The sequence below is a fragment of the Mesocricetus auratus genome, unplaced genomic scaffold, assembly GCF_017639785.1.
Source record: "Mesocricetus auratus isolate SY011 unplaced genomic scaffold, BCM_Maur_2.0 Super-Scaffold_100004, whole genome shotgun sequence".
Lineage (NCBI taxonomy): Eukaryota > Metazoa > Chordata > Mammalia > Rodentia > Cricetidae > Mesocricetus > Mesocricetus auratus.
Window position 1 is genome coordinate 30,954,377 of NW_024429189.1, and position 13,364 is coordinate 30,967,740.

The 13,364-nt window shown below is 34.6% G+C and overlaps 1 protein-coding gene across 6 annotated transcripts in view; it reads left to right on the forward strand.

The window, feature by feature from the left end:
- Slc4a10 (solute carrier family 4 member 10) overlaps nucleotides 1–13,364 on the forward strand; it is a 250,075-nt gene that overhangs the window by 148,573 nt on the left and 88,138 nt on the right. For 3 of the 6 annotated variants that reach the window (XM_021226586.2, XM_005069011.4, XM_021226587.2), the window contains exons 7-8: nucleotides 6,356–6,447; nucleotides 7,360–7,449. In XM_021226586.2, coding sequence (XP_021082245.1) covers nucleotides 6,356–6,447; nucleotides 7,360–7,449 — 182 coding nt within the window. The remainder of the gene's footprint in view (nucleotides 1–6,355; nucleotides 6,448–7,359; nucleotides 7,450–13,364) is intronic. The other 3 variants (XM_021226588.2, XM_021226589.2, XM_021226590.2) reach the window with 3 other exon arrangements.

Here is a 13,364-nt window from a genome sequence, read left to right on the forward strand (position 1 = left end):
GTACAGTCAACCTTTATATGAACACATACAAATCTTTCCAGGGCATGTGTTAGGGTAATAGAAACTTGGAAGTACTTATAATAAGATTCATATATCCAATTAAGTATTGTTGCGCAGCATCCTGTCAGCAGTGGTTTCTAAGCCTGGGCTTCTAACACCTCCTCATGACTCTGTTTTGCTTCCTCACACACTTTACATAATTATGTGTGCTGAGAAGTCTGAAAATATGTATAGACTTTACCAATTTAGAAATAAGTCTCCTACCCACAAGTGAAAGAGCTTGAGAAAGACCTTTGCTACTGAGGTTCTCTATGTACTTAAACCCCTATAGACTGACAAACTTGACATAAACAGAGACACTGAGGTTCTCCATCTACTTATTTCTCTTATTTAAAAAAACTCTTGACCTTTGCTACTGAGGTTCTCCATCTACTTATGACCCATATAGACTGACAAACTTGACATAAACAGAGACACTGAGGTTCTCCATCTACTTATTTATCTTATTTAAAAAACACTTGACCTTTGCTACTGAGGTTCTCCATCTACGTATGACCCCTATAGACTGACAAACTTGACATAAACAGAGAAACTGGAATTCATAAGCATGAATATAGAATTGACATTCTCTATCAAAACATGAATTATGGACTTAATTTTTATGGTGTGATAGTAAAAAGAGATCCAATGGAGTTTTGACATGCAAAAGAATAAATGTAGTATTTCTCTTATTTAAAAAACTCGAGCAAAAATTTTCATTTTTTTCCTCTGTTAAGATGATAAAATTAAGATTAATGGAGGACTTTCTAAAACACTTCACAATAAAACATGCTTTCATTAAAAGAAGAAAGATATAGAAATAAACTCTCTACACTTGTTTAATGTCTTTCTGTTTTAGGGCCAAAATTTTGAAATGCTCTAAAAAAAAAAAAAAGGATGTGTTGTTTACCTCACGAAGTCTAAAACCAATTAGAATGGCTTTATGTTTCCTTGATTGAATTGCTCTGTGGGTATGCTAATTTGCTTGTTCTTTAAAGGGTTAAATATCCAGACACTTCATTTCAAATGTAGGTCTTCCATGTTTCACATATTACAACAACAAAGTAGCATGTTTTCTATCTTTTCTCTTCCCCAAAGCATGCTTTGTTTGTAATTTTTCTTAGTAATTTATGATAATTTGTCAATCTCACCTACAAATACATTAATATATATGTAGATGTTTTATATACATATATATATGTAAATATCTTTGGTATATTGAACATTCTCCTCAGGGTTAAGATGCAAGATGCTATGGATTCACCATGCATTTTTAATGCCACCATGCTGTGTTTAACTTTCACTTTTCATTAAGCATCAAAACTGTGAGAATTAAAATGACTGATTCTGATGCCTCAATAAAAAGTGACAGTTACATTTGGCAAAACAATGGCAAAAATAATAGAAAATAGTACTTACTTTGACCTTACAACCCTGTAAAATGTACTGAACTGAGAACTATCAATACTATTCAAGTCACTTCTTGAATCTAGAAATATGTTTCCAAACACAAATGTGACTTGGGTTAGGTGATCAATGAGTCAAAACAAATTAATGCTTGTATTTATCATTTAGGTCATGTATTCACTTACATTTGAAGACATTTACATTGCAATTCTATTGTAAATTATGTTGATTCTTGATTACATGTTTCTGGTCATTCTTGGGCTTCATGGCTTCCGTATTATAGGGTATCTTCATTCCCCCCATCCATTCCTATTAATTTCTATCTATTCTTTTGCTTCCACACCTTTCCCCTCCTAGTTAGAATGCTTTCCAGGTGAAGTTTTTATGTAGACTCTGAAAGGGTTGCAGGCCTCCTATTAATTTCCTCTAATTTAATGTTCGAAGTGGAGAACATGGAGAATATGTATTGAGTATTTTGACATGGATGGATTGAGCCCTTAAAACAGAAACACATATGTATTGTTGATATTTCTTTGTGTTTTTAAACTTGTTTTACTACCATACAGTCACTTTTATTGTTATAATGCTGTACTTTTTTTCCAGATGCATGATGTCTTTATATGTTTAGAAACTCATTCTTCTTAAAATATTGTGTTATCATAAATTAGATAGCATGTAATATTATCCTTCATAATGATCTACATTGAAGGAGAAAGCTAGAATATTACATCTTAGTATTGCTGAAGAGAAAGCAATTAAGAGATTCCCATATATAGAAAATGTAGATGAAAATGTTGAAAGAAAATTAAAATTATGTCAATTACTGACACAATTGGTGTGTCTGTTTAAAGGCTGTATTATCATTGGGCTATGGAAAATTGGTTCTACATTTTAAGAGCAAATATATTTCTAAGTTAACTTATTTAAGGCTTTAATTTCTTATTTGAACTAATTATTGTCAGACATACCAGTTTTCAACAATTTTAATTGCATGCACATTCTTTCTGTTTTTGAAATATAGCTCATCTAATCATAATTTTCTAAATATTTATCTCTCTATCTTCACGTTTTCTATTTCCATAAATAAATGTACTGTTGCACATGTATGTAACTTTTGTCATTCATCTCTATATTTCTTCATTTTGCTCTGTCTTGTGTCTGTCTCTAACAGGCTCATCTCATCTCTGTACCTCCCTCATCTCCTACCCTTTGGGTACTCTAAATGCGTTGAAGGTTCTGAGGTAGTGTAAACCAGCTTGGACTCTAGGATAATAGTACTGTACGTCCATGTCTTCATCCCAGTTTCCTTCTACTGCATATGATTTGTACTGGATTAACCAGCAGCAAATAATGGTACATTTGGGTAGTAAAGTATCTAATGATTTGAATTAGACCAGATAAAAAAGTTAAAAACTTCTGTTTTATGTAATTCACACACACAGTTTACATATAGGAGAGAACTGTATGTAAAGACTCAAATATGGTTTAAAATATTAAATAAAGACTCAAATGTGATTAAAAAAATTAAATAGCTGCTAATATAAATGCTATGCACTATCCATTTTATTTAAGATAATAAACCATACTAAATTTTTATTAAAATTTAAAACCATATACTTAACAGATAAATAGATAATGGAGATTAATTAAACATTAGTGTTGAATACAAAGGATGATGTTAGGTTTCTCAAATATTTACATTTAAGTAGTCATAGGCATCAGTTAATTTTAATGATATCAACTTTTAAATTGTTAAAAGTTTTAAGTAATTTTCAGGAAATATAGTAAGAATAGTGAATTCATAAATGTTTATTCATGGTTTTTAATGCCTTAGTATTTACATATTATAACAGTAAAGGCAATCTAACTTTATAATGCCATTTGTTTACAGTAAGTTTTAATCTGCACAATGATCAATGGACATGGTGAAGGAATTAGAAGGAAATAGGCAAAATACCTGTTTGTAAGCATAGTGCCAAAGTAACTAGAATGTTATCACAAGCCAGCAGTATTTGCAAAGTTTCCAATAAATGAGTGTTGATTTCTAACTTTTGACTTGTATCCCCTGGAAAGGAAAATATTCTTGCAAACTCTTTTCTATTCCATTAGGAAATAGTCACTATGACTGAAACTTGTCATTTTATGAATGACAGTTTTCATCACAGAAGTCAGCATATTAGAGATGCCCTTCCTAAATTTGTTTATTCATGTTATGTGATATTTTTTGAGTTTATGAAATTGCATTTTTGAATATAAACCCATAATCTGAAAAGTGGGTGAGAGTTGAATTAAATAAGTTTTTAAGCAAAAAAATACGATGGACAACAAAATTATGAAAGCTATTCTTCTACAACCTGAGGAATCTAGTAGTTCTATGGATTATTGTAATGCACACATTTTAGCTTCGTGCATATAACAAAAAGTATAAGCCTTATTTAAAGTCTTGTAATTTTCCTAAATAACATAAGCCAAACTTTTTAGTTTAGAGCTTAAATGATACCTATAGATTTTCAGGACCCTACACTGCTTTATTTGTATTATTTTACTTTAATTATTTAATGAATAGTTTAGAAGTAACAATACAATTTTAAATGCTATTTAGACTTTGAAGAACTTCATGTGTGATAAATATATTTAAGTATTATTATAAAGTATACAAGATACAAATACTTGTGGCTTCTGTACCTGTATCAGAGGATGACTGTACTGTAGCATACATTCTCTGGACTGTAGTACACATTCTCAGGACACGTCTGTACTCTGGAAATAGCAAGAACTTACTGTTATCTACCGTGTTTCCTGCTTGGTATCCAGAACTAGGTCACTATTAATATCACTTGAAATATTCAGAGATAGTAGTTCCTAATCGCTTCCTAGTTACCAGCTTTGTGTAAGGTAACTATACTTTTTAATCTTAAAACAAGATTAGCATAGAACTGTAAATCTCCAAATATATTTATCACAATTGTCATATAATAGCAGCACATTAGAGATCACAAACACTTACAAAATGAAATGTAAGTGCCAATGTTTAAATGTAGTTCACAACCTGAAATATATGAGTGAAAACAAAAGCTAGATATTTTTCAAATTATAAGTTCTAGAGTATTTGCTATCTGATTCAATCTCATTAAAGTTGATATTGCATTGAGTTGACTCTTTTAGGTATGTGTTTTCTTACAGCAGTTTATGGCTATATGACATAAATTATTATAAGAAACATATGTATGTTTTTCAATTTTTCCATAATGAGTCTTACCACTCAATTTACAGAACATTTAATAAATTTAGTTTTAAATATATCTAATATTCTAAGTCATGAAAATACAGAGAAATGTTGTGAAACTGGTGATTGAAGACATCTGTTAGTAGCACAAATGCATTATGTAAAAGGCTTTTTTAAAATAACAGTTATAATTTTGAGAATGGTAAATTGAATGGCTGCTGCTGAGCAATTCAGTTGTAGCTATACATTGCAGGTAGAGATGGGAGAATGAAAAGCTCGCCTGACTTCTTCTGAAGGATGTGCATTGCCTTGGATTATGTATTCAGAAGTCAGAATCTGTGTCTGTGGGTAGAGGTGAATTTTCTTTAAATTGTCATTTTTATCTTTACCTTCACAACATATATTAGTTTTCTATTTGATGGAAGTAGAAAAGTAGTTAAATTCTAGAAGAATATTAAATCTATGACTTTCTGAAAAGGTTATTTTAATCCAGGAAATTGTTAGCTATGAACAAATGATCTCTGACTGGCAGGCTTACTAGTCTAAGCAGTAAAGTTATACTAGTATTTAAAATAAATAATTTGGCTTTTAATTATATTCTATGATCATGGGGAAATTGCAGAATTTCTTATGTAGCTATTTAAGAGAATTAAGAGAAGTTCAGGGTTGGCAGCAATCAGAAAGGATGAGAATAAAATTAAATTTTGAATAAAATTGAGATTTCAGAAAAGAGAGAGAAAAGTTAGGTACAAAGTATTTCTTGTGTTTGGGATCAATGAAGGGAAAGAGGGACTTTGAAGCCACTGCAAAGAATATAAAATAGTTCAGGCTTCAGTGTTGAATTGTCACAAGTGAAGATGACCCAAAGATAGGTAGGGAAAATTAAATAAAGTGGGCTAATTATCATTTAATTGTTAACTATGGGCAGATTGCAAATGATTATTTTGCAAAGACTGTTATATAGTGAATGATGTGTGTTAATGTTTTCTAATCATTGTCACATCCCCAAATATGTTATCCTCATAACTAACCTCACCTTTCATCCAAGGAGGGAGAACTACAACATAATTATATTTTCAATAATGTAGGTGGAAAATCAATACAACTCTAGTTTAGTGATCTTTGCTTGGCTTACAGATGAATATTTGTTTATATAAGTGAATAGTTAGAGGCACAAGAACACATGCTCCTAATAAATTCCATCTCCAAATTTTATTGCTGAAGAAAGAAGTTATTTGCACTTTTAATTGTAATAGAACCTAAAAATGCGCTGAGCACTTACTGATATTCAACCTTTCTTAGATTGTCAAAAGTTCTTCAGTCAGAGCTGGAAATTTATCTTTTTAAATATATGCAGTAATTTTGATTGATACTTAGAAGTCAATGAACTTTAAATTACGGTTAAATTTAATTGTTTTGGAGGCAGCATTTCTTCAAAAAGAAGAACAATTTAGAGTTTAAAATTGGTAATTGGCTTAAAGTTCTTGATCAACTTCTCCCATTTCTACCTGTAACTGACAACCCCTATGCCGATATAGTTCTATTTAATTTAGCGTTCATGCTTACATCATAAGCTTATCAAAAATTCTTGATAGTTTAGTTAAATTGAAGTTCATCTTTCACCCAGTATGCCTAGAACTGTGTAAGTAACTGTTTGTATTCTGTAATAACCATCTCTTTCAGCAGGTCAGGTTGTTTCTCCTCAGTCTGCTCCAGCCTGTGCTGAGAACAAAAATGATGTTAGCAGGGAAAACAGCACTGTTGACTTTAGCAAGGTAAGCTTTTCTTTCTTCCATCTAAGTAAGCTGCTGAATCGCCAGTAGAAGTGTGTTACCTGTTAACACATGCATTCACATGCCTTTGTTTGGTTTCTTAACCAAAGCCTGAAATTGTTATAGACAATGTGAGACTTCAGCTCAGTGCTTTGCTTATTTGGGAAAACAAGTGTGTTAGTTTTATGAACCATCTTTTGGATTCAGCCCCTTGTTGTAATGTATCTCTTGCAGTAAAAAAAGGACTTTATAGGGAGCTTAATTTGTTGTTTTAAAATATTTGCTAGATTTCCCCTTCAAAATAATCTTCCTATTATGTAGAAAAGCAAGTCATCTGATATAAATCTTTTGTCTAACTAGATAATTAGAAGTCAGTATAAGGATACCCTAGAAGGTAACTTACAAGTTTGAAAAAAAACATGCCTAAGGGCTGGTTATGTTCAAAGTTACTTCTTGTTGGGTATTATCTAAATAAAATAATGCATTTGAATTTATGCTAAGAAAATGAGTTAGTGAAAATGAAGGGTTTTTTTGTTGTTGTTGTTTAATGCATTCCTGACTTTGTATATGAGCTACAGTAACTGTGACAAAGTAACAGTTGCGTAGAACAGAGAAGTTTTAATATTGGTCAAAAATAAGGATGTTGAACGATTTTATCTGAGTGGCTGACAAGGAAGTAGTTAGCACTCAATAAAGCCCTTAGCATTAGCAATAGGAGGAGGAAGTAGGAATGGACTTCAGTCTGAGGAAACAATCTAAATCAAAGTTCTGAGTCAGCTACTTGGACCGGTTTTAGCATCCTGGGACAGTATCTACATGAGCTAGGCCAGTTCTGTGCATGCGTTCCCTCTGGTGCCTGGTGGAGTATTGTGGGAGCATGATGTACCAGCTTAAGTCTGTTAATTGTGCGTGCAGGGACTGGGAGGCCATCAAAAGGGGCATACTAGTCCATGTGGGATGAAACAAAGGCATGACAAAGGACCTCCACACCAGCAAGACAGAGAGGTGAGGGCATATTTGGGCTCTATTTCTACAGTAGTTCAAAGCTCATTTCACTGTACTGAGGCATGTACTTCAAGTATTAAGTCAGTTTAAATGTATTCCATCTGCCACTGTAAGAATTATATTTTTAAAGCATTACATCATCATTCATCTGTAAGTTATAATAAAACTGTCACAAATTTACTGTCATAAATTTAATTTCTGCAGTTCTTAATTGAAAATAAATCCAATCTTTAAAGCGATGCTATAAAAAATTGACTATCTTATAACAATGGAATATTTGACATTTTTCAAAACAGTGATTTTAACTATGTAGATTATCCTTTAAATAAATTACTTTTAAACTAAAAAAATACCCTATACATTGAATTATATATTTCCGTATTATTTTGGAGTTTATGGTGACCTATCTTCATGACCTTCAAAAATAATTCAACACCACTGAAGAGAAGTGAAGATCACCAAATAAAGACAGGACAGTAGTCTCATTCCCAGGATCCCCTAACAATTAGAGCTCCGGAAATGTGAAAACTAGATTTTCTCTCATTTAATCCTTCTCTTCATCATTTCATTTTCATTTGCTGATCCATTTAATGTGGAAATTTAGACTATCCATCCACATCCCTCTGTCTTTTGTTCATAGCAATGTTCATTGGAAAGAACATGCCTTTTGAATGCTATGTGTCTAGGAGAAGCGCTGTACACTGCAGCCTTATCATTGCCCAAAATAAGTATAATGCATGTTTACTGTTTTATTGTGGAGATTTAATAGTATATTATTTCAATTTGTCAGATTGAGCATAAAGTAGCTATTCAATGAAAAGTGACCGATGTATTGAGCGTGGGAATGGTAGTGTCAAAATAAATTCCAGACCAGATTTAATATGCTGGTTTCCACTGAATCTTTAGTACCTTTAACAATGTTTGAGATAGTTTTTTTGAAGGAATCCTTTAAGATTAAAATAGTTGTCAGCCCATAGTTTTAGAGTAATAAAACAAAATAAGAAACATTCCTAGTTTTATAACCTGGGAGAGGAGAGAATTTGAGTTTGGAGAGCATTGTTGTGATCCATCACCATGGAAACAATTATTAGTGCCAGATTTTGAAGGTATGCAAATTAAGATGTTTTTAAATGAATGATTTCAGTTTGGTGGTCAATCTGTTAAAATTCAGCTAATCTCCACATTACTGTGTCCATTTCAATATCTTAAGTAATGTTTAATATCTCAAAAACTGAGATATTAAAAAAAGGCCCTTTTTCATTTTATATAACTTGATCCTATGTTATATAAGCCTTCAAACTATACATCTTTAGCCTCTACAGTTATTAAGCCCATCAGGCTTATTTAATTAAGTAATGAATTAACATAATCTGTTACATCAAATTATGGCTCTTTTCATTAAGCCTTCAAAAAGCAGGTGTTTCAAAATACTATAAACCTTTTTGGTCTTTTTCCCCCTTTTTTATTATAATTTTAATTTTAAATAGCTTGTTTTACATGTCAATCCCAGTTCCCTCTCCCTCTCCTCCTCCCGCATCCCTCCACCATTCCCCCCCTCCAGCCTCCCACCCTATTGCCAATTCCTTCTACATAGAGGATATCTAGAGTCTGTCATTTCACTCAGGGTAGGGTCCAGGCACTCCCCTAAGAGTCCAGACTGAGAGAGCATCCCTCTTTGTGTTATGGACACATGACGTCTCTTTGTTTTCCAGGGACAAACACTGATCCACTGCTCAGGGATCCATAGGTTGCCCAGGCCTCCTCACTGACACTCACATTCGGGGGGGTCTGGATCAGTCCCATGCTGGCCTCCCAGCTGTTGGTCTGGGGTCCAAGAGCTCTCCCCTGTTCAGATCAGCTGTCTCTGCTGGTTTTGCCAGCCCATTCTTTGCCAATTTGCTCATCGCTCCTCTTTCTCTGTCACTGGGTTCCTTGGGTTCAGTTCAGTGTGTAACTATGGGTGTTTGCCTCTGCTTCCATCAGTCACAGGATGAAGGCTCCGGATGGTTATAGACATCAAGTTCATTATCAGGAATGGACATTCGAGGTGGTCTCTACACTATTGCTCAGCTTGCCAATTGGTATCATCCCTTTAGATCACTAGAGGTCACTCTGGTGCCTGATCTGTCTTCTAACCTATGATTCCCTTTTCCCCCTATTCTATCACCCCCCACTCAACCTTCCTGTTCCCCCATGACCTACCCTCTCTTCCTCTTATCCCCCCCTCTTCTTCCCAGATCCCACTCCTCCCCACTCCTCGCCATGTTCCCCATCCATTCAGAGGATCTTGTCTCAATCCTCTTCTCTTGGGTACCATGCATATCTCTTAGGTCCTTTCCTGTTTGCCAGACTCTCTGTCAGTCTAAGTGCAGACTGGCACTATTCTGATCCATGTTTAAAATCCATATATGAGTGAATACATACCATGTTTGTCTTTTTGTGACTGGGTTACCTCACTCTTCTTCCAGTGCTATCCATTTACCTGCGAATTTCAAGATTCCATTTTTTTTTCTGCTGAGTAATACTCCAATGTGTAAATGTACCACATTTTCTCTATCCACTCTTCAGTTGAGGGGCATCTAGGTTGCTTCCAGGTTCTGGCTATTACAAATAATGCTGCTATGAACATAGTGGAGCAGATGCCCTTGTTGTATGAATTTGCCTCTTTTGGATATATGCCTAAGAGTGGAATTGCTGGGTCTTGTGGTAGATTGATTCCCATTTTCCTGAGGAATCTCCATACTGCTTTCCAATGTGGCTGTACAAGTTGGCATTCCCACCAGCAGTGGAGGAGTGTTCCCCTCTTTCCACATCCTCTCCAGCATAAATTGTCTTTGGTGTTTTTGATTTTAGCCTTTCTGACAGGAGTAAGATGGTATCTCAAAGTTGTTTTGATTTGCATTTCCCTGATGGCTAAGGATGTTGAGCACTTTCTTAAGTGTCTCTTGACCATTTTAGCCTCCTCTATTGAGAATTCTCTATTTAGTTCTGTACCCCACCTTTTAATTGGATCCTTTGGTGTTTTGCTTCTTGAGTTTTTTTGTAAATTTTGGAGATTACCCCTCTGTCAGATGTGGGGTTAGTGAATATCTTTTCCCATTCTGTGGAATGCCTTTTTGTCTTGTTGACTGTGTCCTTTGCCTTACAGAAGCTTTTTAGTTTCAGGAGGTCCCATTTGTTAATTGTCGATCTCAGTGTTTGTGCCACTGCTGTTATGTTCAGGAAGTGGTCTCCTGTACCAACTCGTTGAAGAGTATCTCCCACTTTCTCTTCTAAAAGTTTCAGTATGGCTGGATTTATGTTGAGATCTTTGATCCATTTGGACTTAAGTTTTGTACAAGGCGATAAACATAGATCTAACTGCAGTCTTCTGTGTACCAGTACCCAGTTATGTAAGCACCATTTGTTGAAGATGCTTTCTTTTTTCCATTGTATAGTTTTAGCTTCTTTGTCAAAAATCAAGTGTTCATAGGTGTGTGGGTTAAAATTAGAGCTTTCAGTTCATTTCCATTGGTCTACCTGCCTATTTTTGTGCCAATACCAAGCTGTTTTCAGGACTATAGTTCTATAACAGAGCTTGAAGTCAGGTATGGTGATGCCTCCTGAAGTTCCTTTATTGTATAGGGCTGTTTTGGCTATCCTGAGCCTTTTGTTTTTCTAAATAAAGTTGATTATTGTTCTTTCCAGGTCCTTGAAGAATTGTGCTGCAATTTTGATAGGGATTGCATTGCATCTGTAGACTGCTTTTGGCAAGATTGCCGTTTTTATTATGTAGATCCTACCAATCCAAGAGCATGGGAGGTCTTTCCGTTTTCTGGTAACCTCTTTGATTTCTTTCTTTAAAGACTCAAAGTTCTTGATATATAGGTCTTTCACTTCCTTGGTTAACATTATCTCCAGATATTTGATGCTGTTTATGGTTATTGTAAAGGGTGATGTTTCTTTGATTTCTTTCTCAGTCACTTCATCATCTGTATATAATAGTGCCACTGATTTTTTTGAGTTTACTTTGTATCCTGCCACATTGCTGAAGGTGTTCATCAGCTCTAGGAGTTCCCTTGCGGAGTTTTTTCGGGTCACTGATGTAAACTATCATATCATCTGCAAATAGTGAAAGTTTGACTTCTTCTTTTCCTATTTGTATCCCCTTTATCTCCTTTTGTTGTCTTATTGCTGTAGCTAGAACTTCAAGTACAATATTGGAGAGATATGGAGAGAGTGGACAGCCTTGTCTTGTTCCTGATTTTGATTTTAGAGGAATTGCGTTGAGTTTCTCTCCATTTAGTTTGATGTTAGCTGTTGGTTTACTGTATATTGCTTTTATTATATTCAGGTATATTCCTGTTATCCCTGATCTCTCTAGGACCTTTATCATGAAGGGGTGCTGGATTTTGTCAAAGGCTTTTTCAGAATCTAGTGAGATGATCATGTGGTTTTTCTTTTGCAGTTTGTTTATATGGTGGATTACATTGATAGATTTTCTAATGTTGAACCATCCCTGGATTCCTGGGATGAAGCCTACTTGATCATGGTGGATGATTTTTCTGATGTGTTTTTGAATCCGGTTTGCTAGCATTTTATTGAGTATTTTTGCATCGATGTTCATGAGGGAAATTGGTCTATAGTTCTTTTTCTTAGTTGTGTCTTTGTGTGGCTTGGGTATCAAGGTAATTGTAGCCTCGTAAAAAGAGTTTGGCAGTGAGCTTCCTGCTTCTATTGTGTGGAATACTTTGAGGAGTATTGGAGTTAGCTCTTCTTTGAATTTCTGGTAGAATTCTGCACTGAAGCCATCTGGGCCTGGGCTTTTTTTGTTTGGGAGACTTTTGATGACTGTTGCTATTTCATTAGGGGTTATAGGTCTGCTTAGATTGTTTATCTGCTCTTGATTTAGTTTTAGCAAGTGATGTCTATCCAGGAAATTGTCCATTTCCTTTAAATTTTCGAATTTTGTGGAGTACAGATTTTCAAAGTATGCCCTGATGATTCTCTGGATTTCCTCAGAGTCTGTGGCTATGTCTCTTTTTTCATTTCTGATTTTGTTAATTAGCATGCTCTCTCTCTGTCTTTTCTAGTTTGGACAGAGGTTTGTCGATTTTGTTGATTTTCTCAAAGAATCAACTCTTCAACACTCTGCTCTCACCGCTAGGCAGGACCTCCAGACAGAAACTTAACAAAGAAACAAAAGAACTAATTGAAGTTATGACCCAACTGGGTTTAACAGATATCTATAGAACATTCCACCCAAACACAAAAGGATATACCTTCTTCTCAGCGCCACATGGAACCTTCTCTAAAATTGACTACATAATAGGAAACATAGCAAATCTCCACAGATACAAAAAATTTGGAATAACCCCCTGTATCTTATCAGACCACCATGCATTAAAATTAGAATTCAACAATAACACAAATTGCAGAAACCCTACAAACTCATGGAAATTGAACAATGCCAGGAAATAATCAAATTGAGGACTTTTTTGTCTTTTTTTTTAAAACACATGAGAATTGGCTGTTTTATGTCTTTAGTGATTTTTTTTATGCCAAATGGCCCTAAAGAAGTGTTCCATAATTCCATAATTACCTAACTAGAAAGAACCTCTCGCCGTGCAGTGGTGGTGCATGCCATTAATCCCAGCGCTTAGAAGGCAGAGGCAGGCAGATCTCTGTGAGTTCAAGACTAACCTGGTCTACAAGAACTAGTTCCAAGACAACCTCCAAAGCCACAGAGAAACCTTGTCTCAAAAAAAAAAAGAAAGAACCTCTCTTTTTTGCATCTTTCTGCTGTACATGAAGCATATTAGGAGTATTAAATCTTAGTTGTATCATTTAGGGGGAAAAATCTGAGTCCTGGAAAACTTTTAAAAAATGCCACCTGCTCCCCAATAGTGTCAGATACCATTTGCCTTAAAAGAACC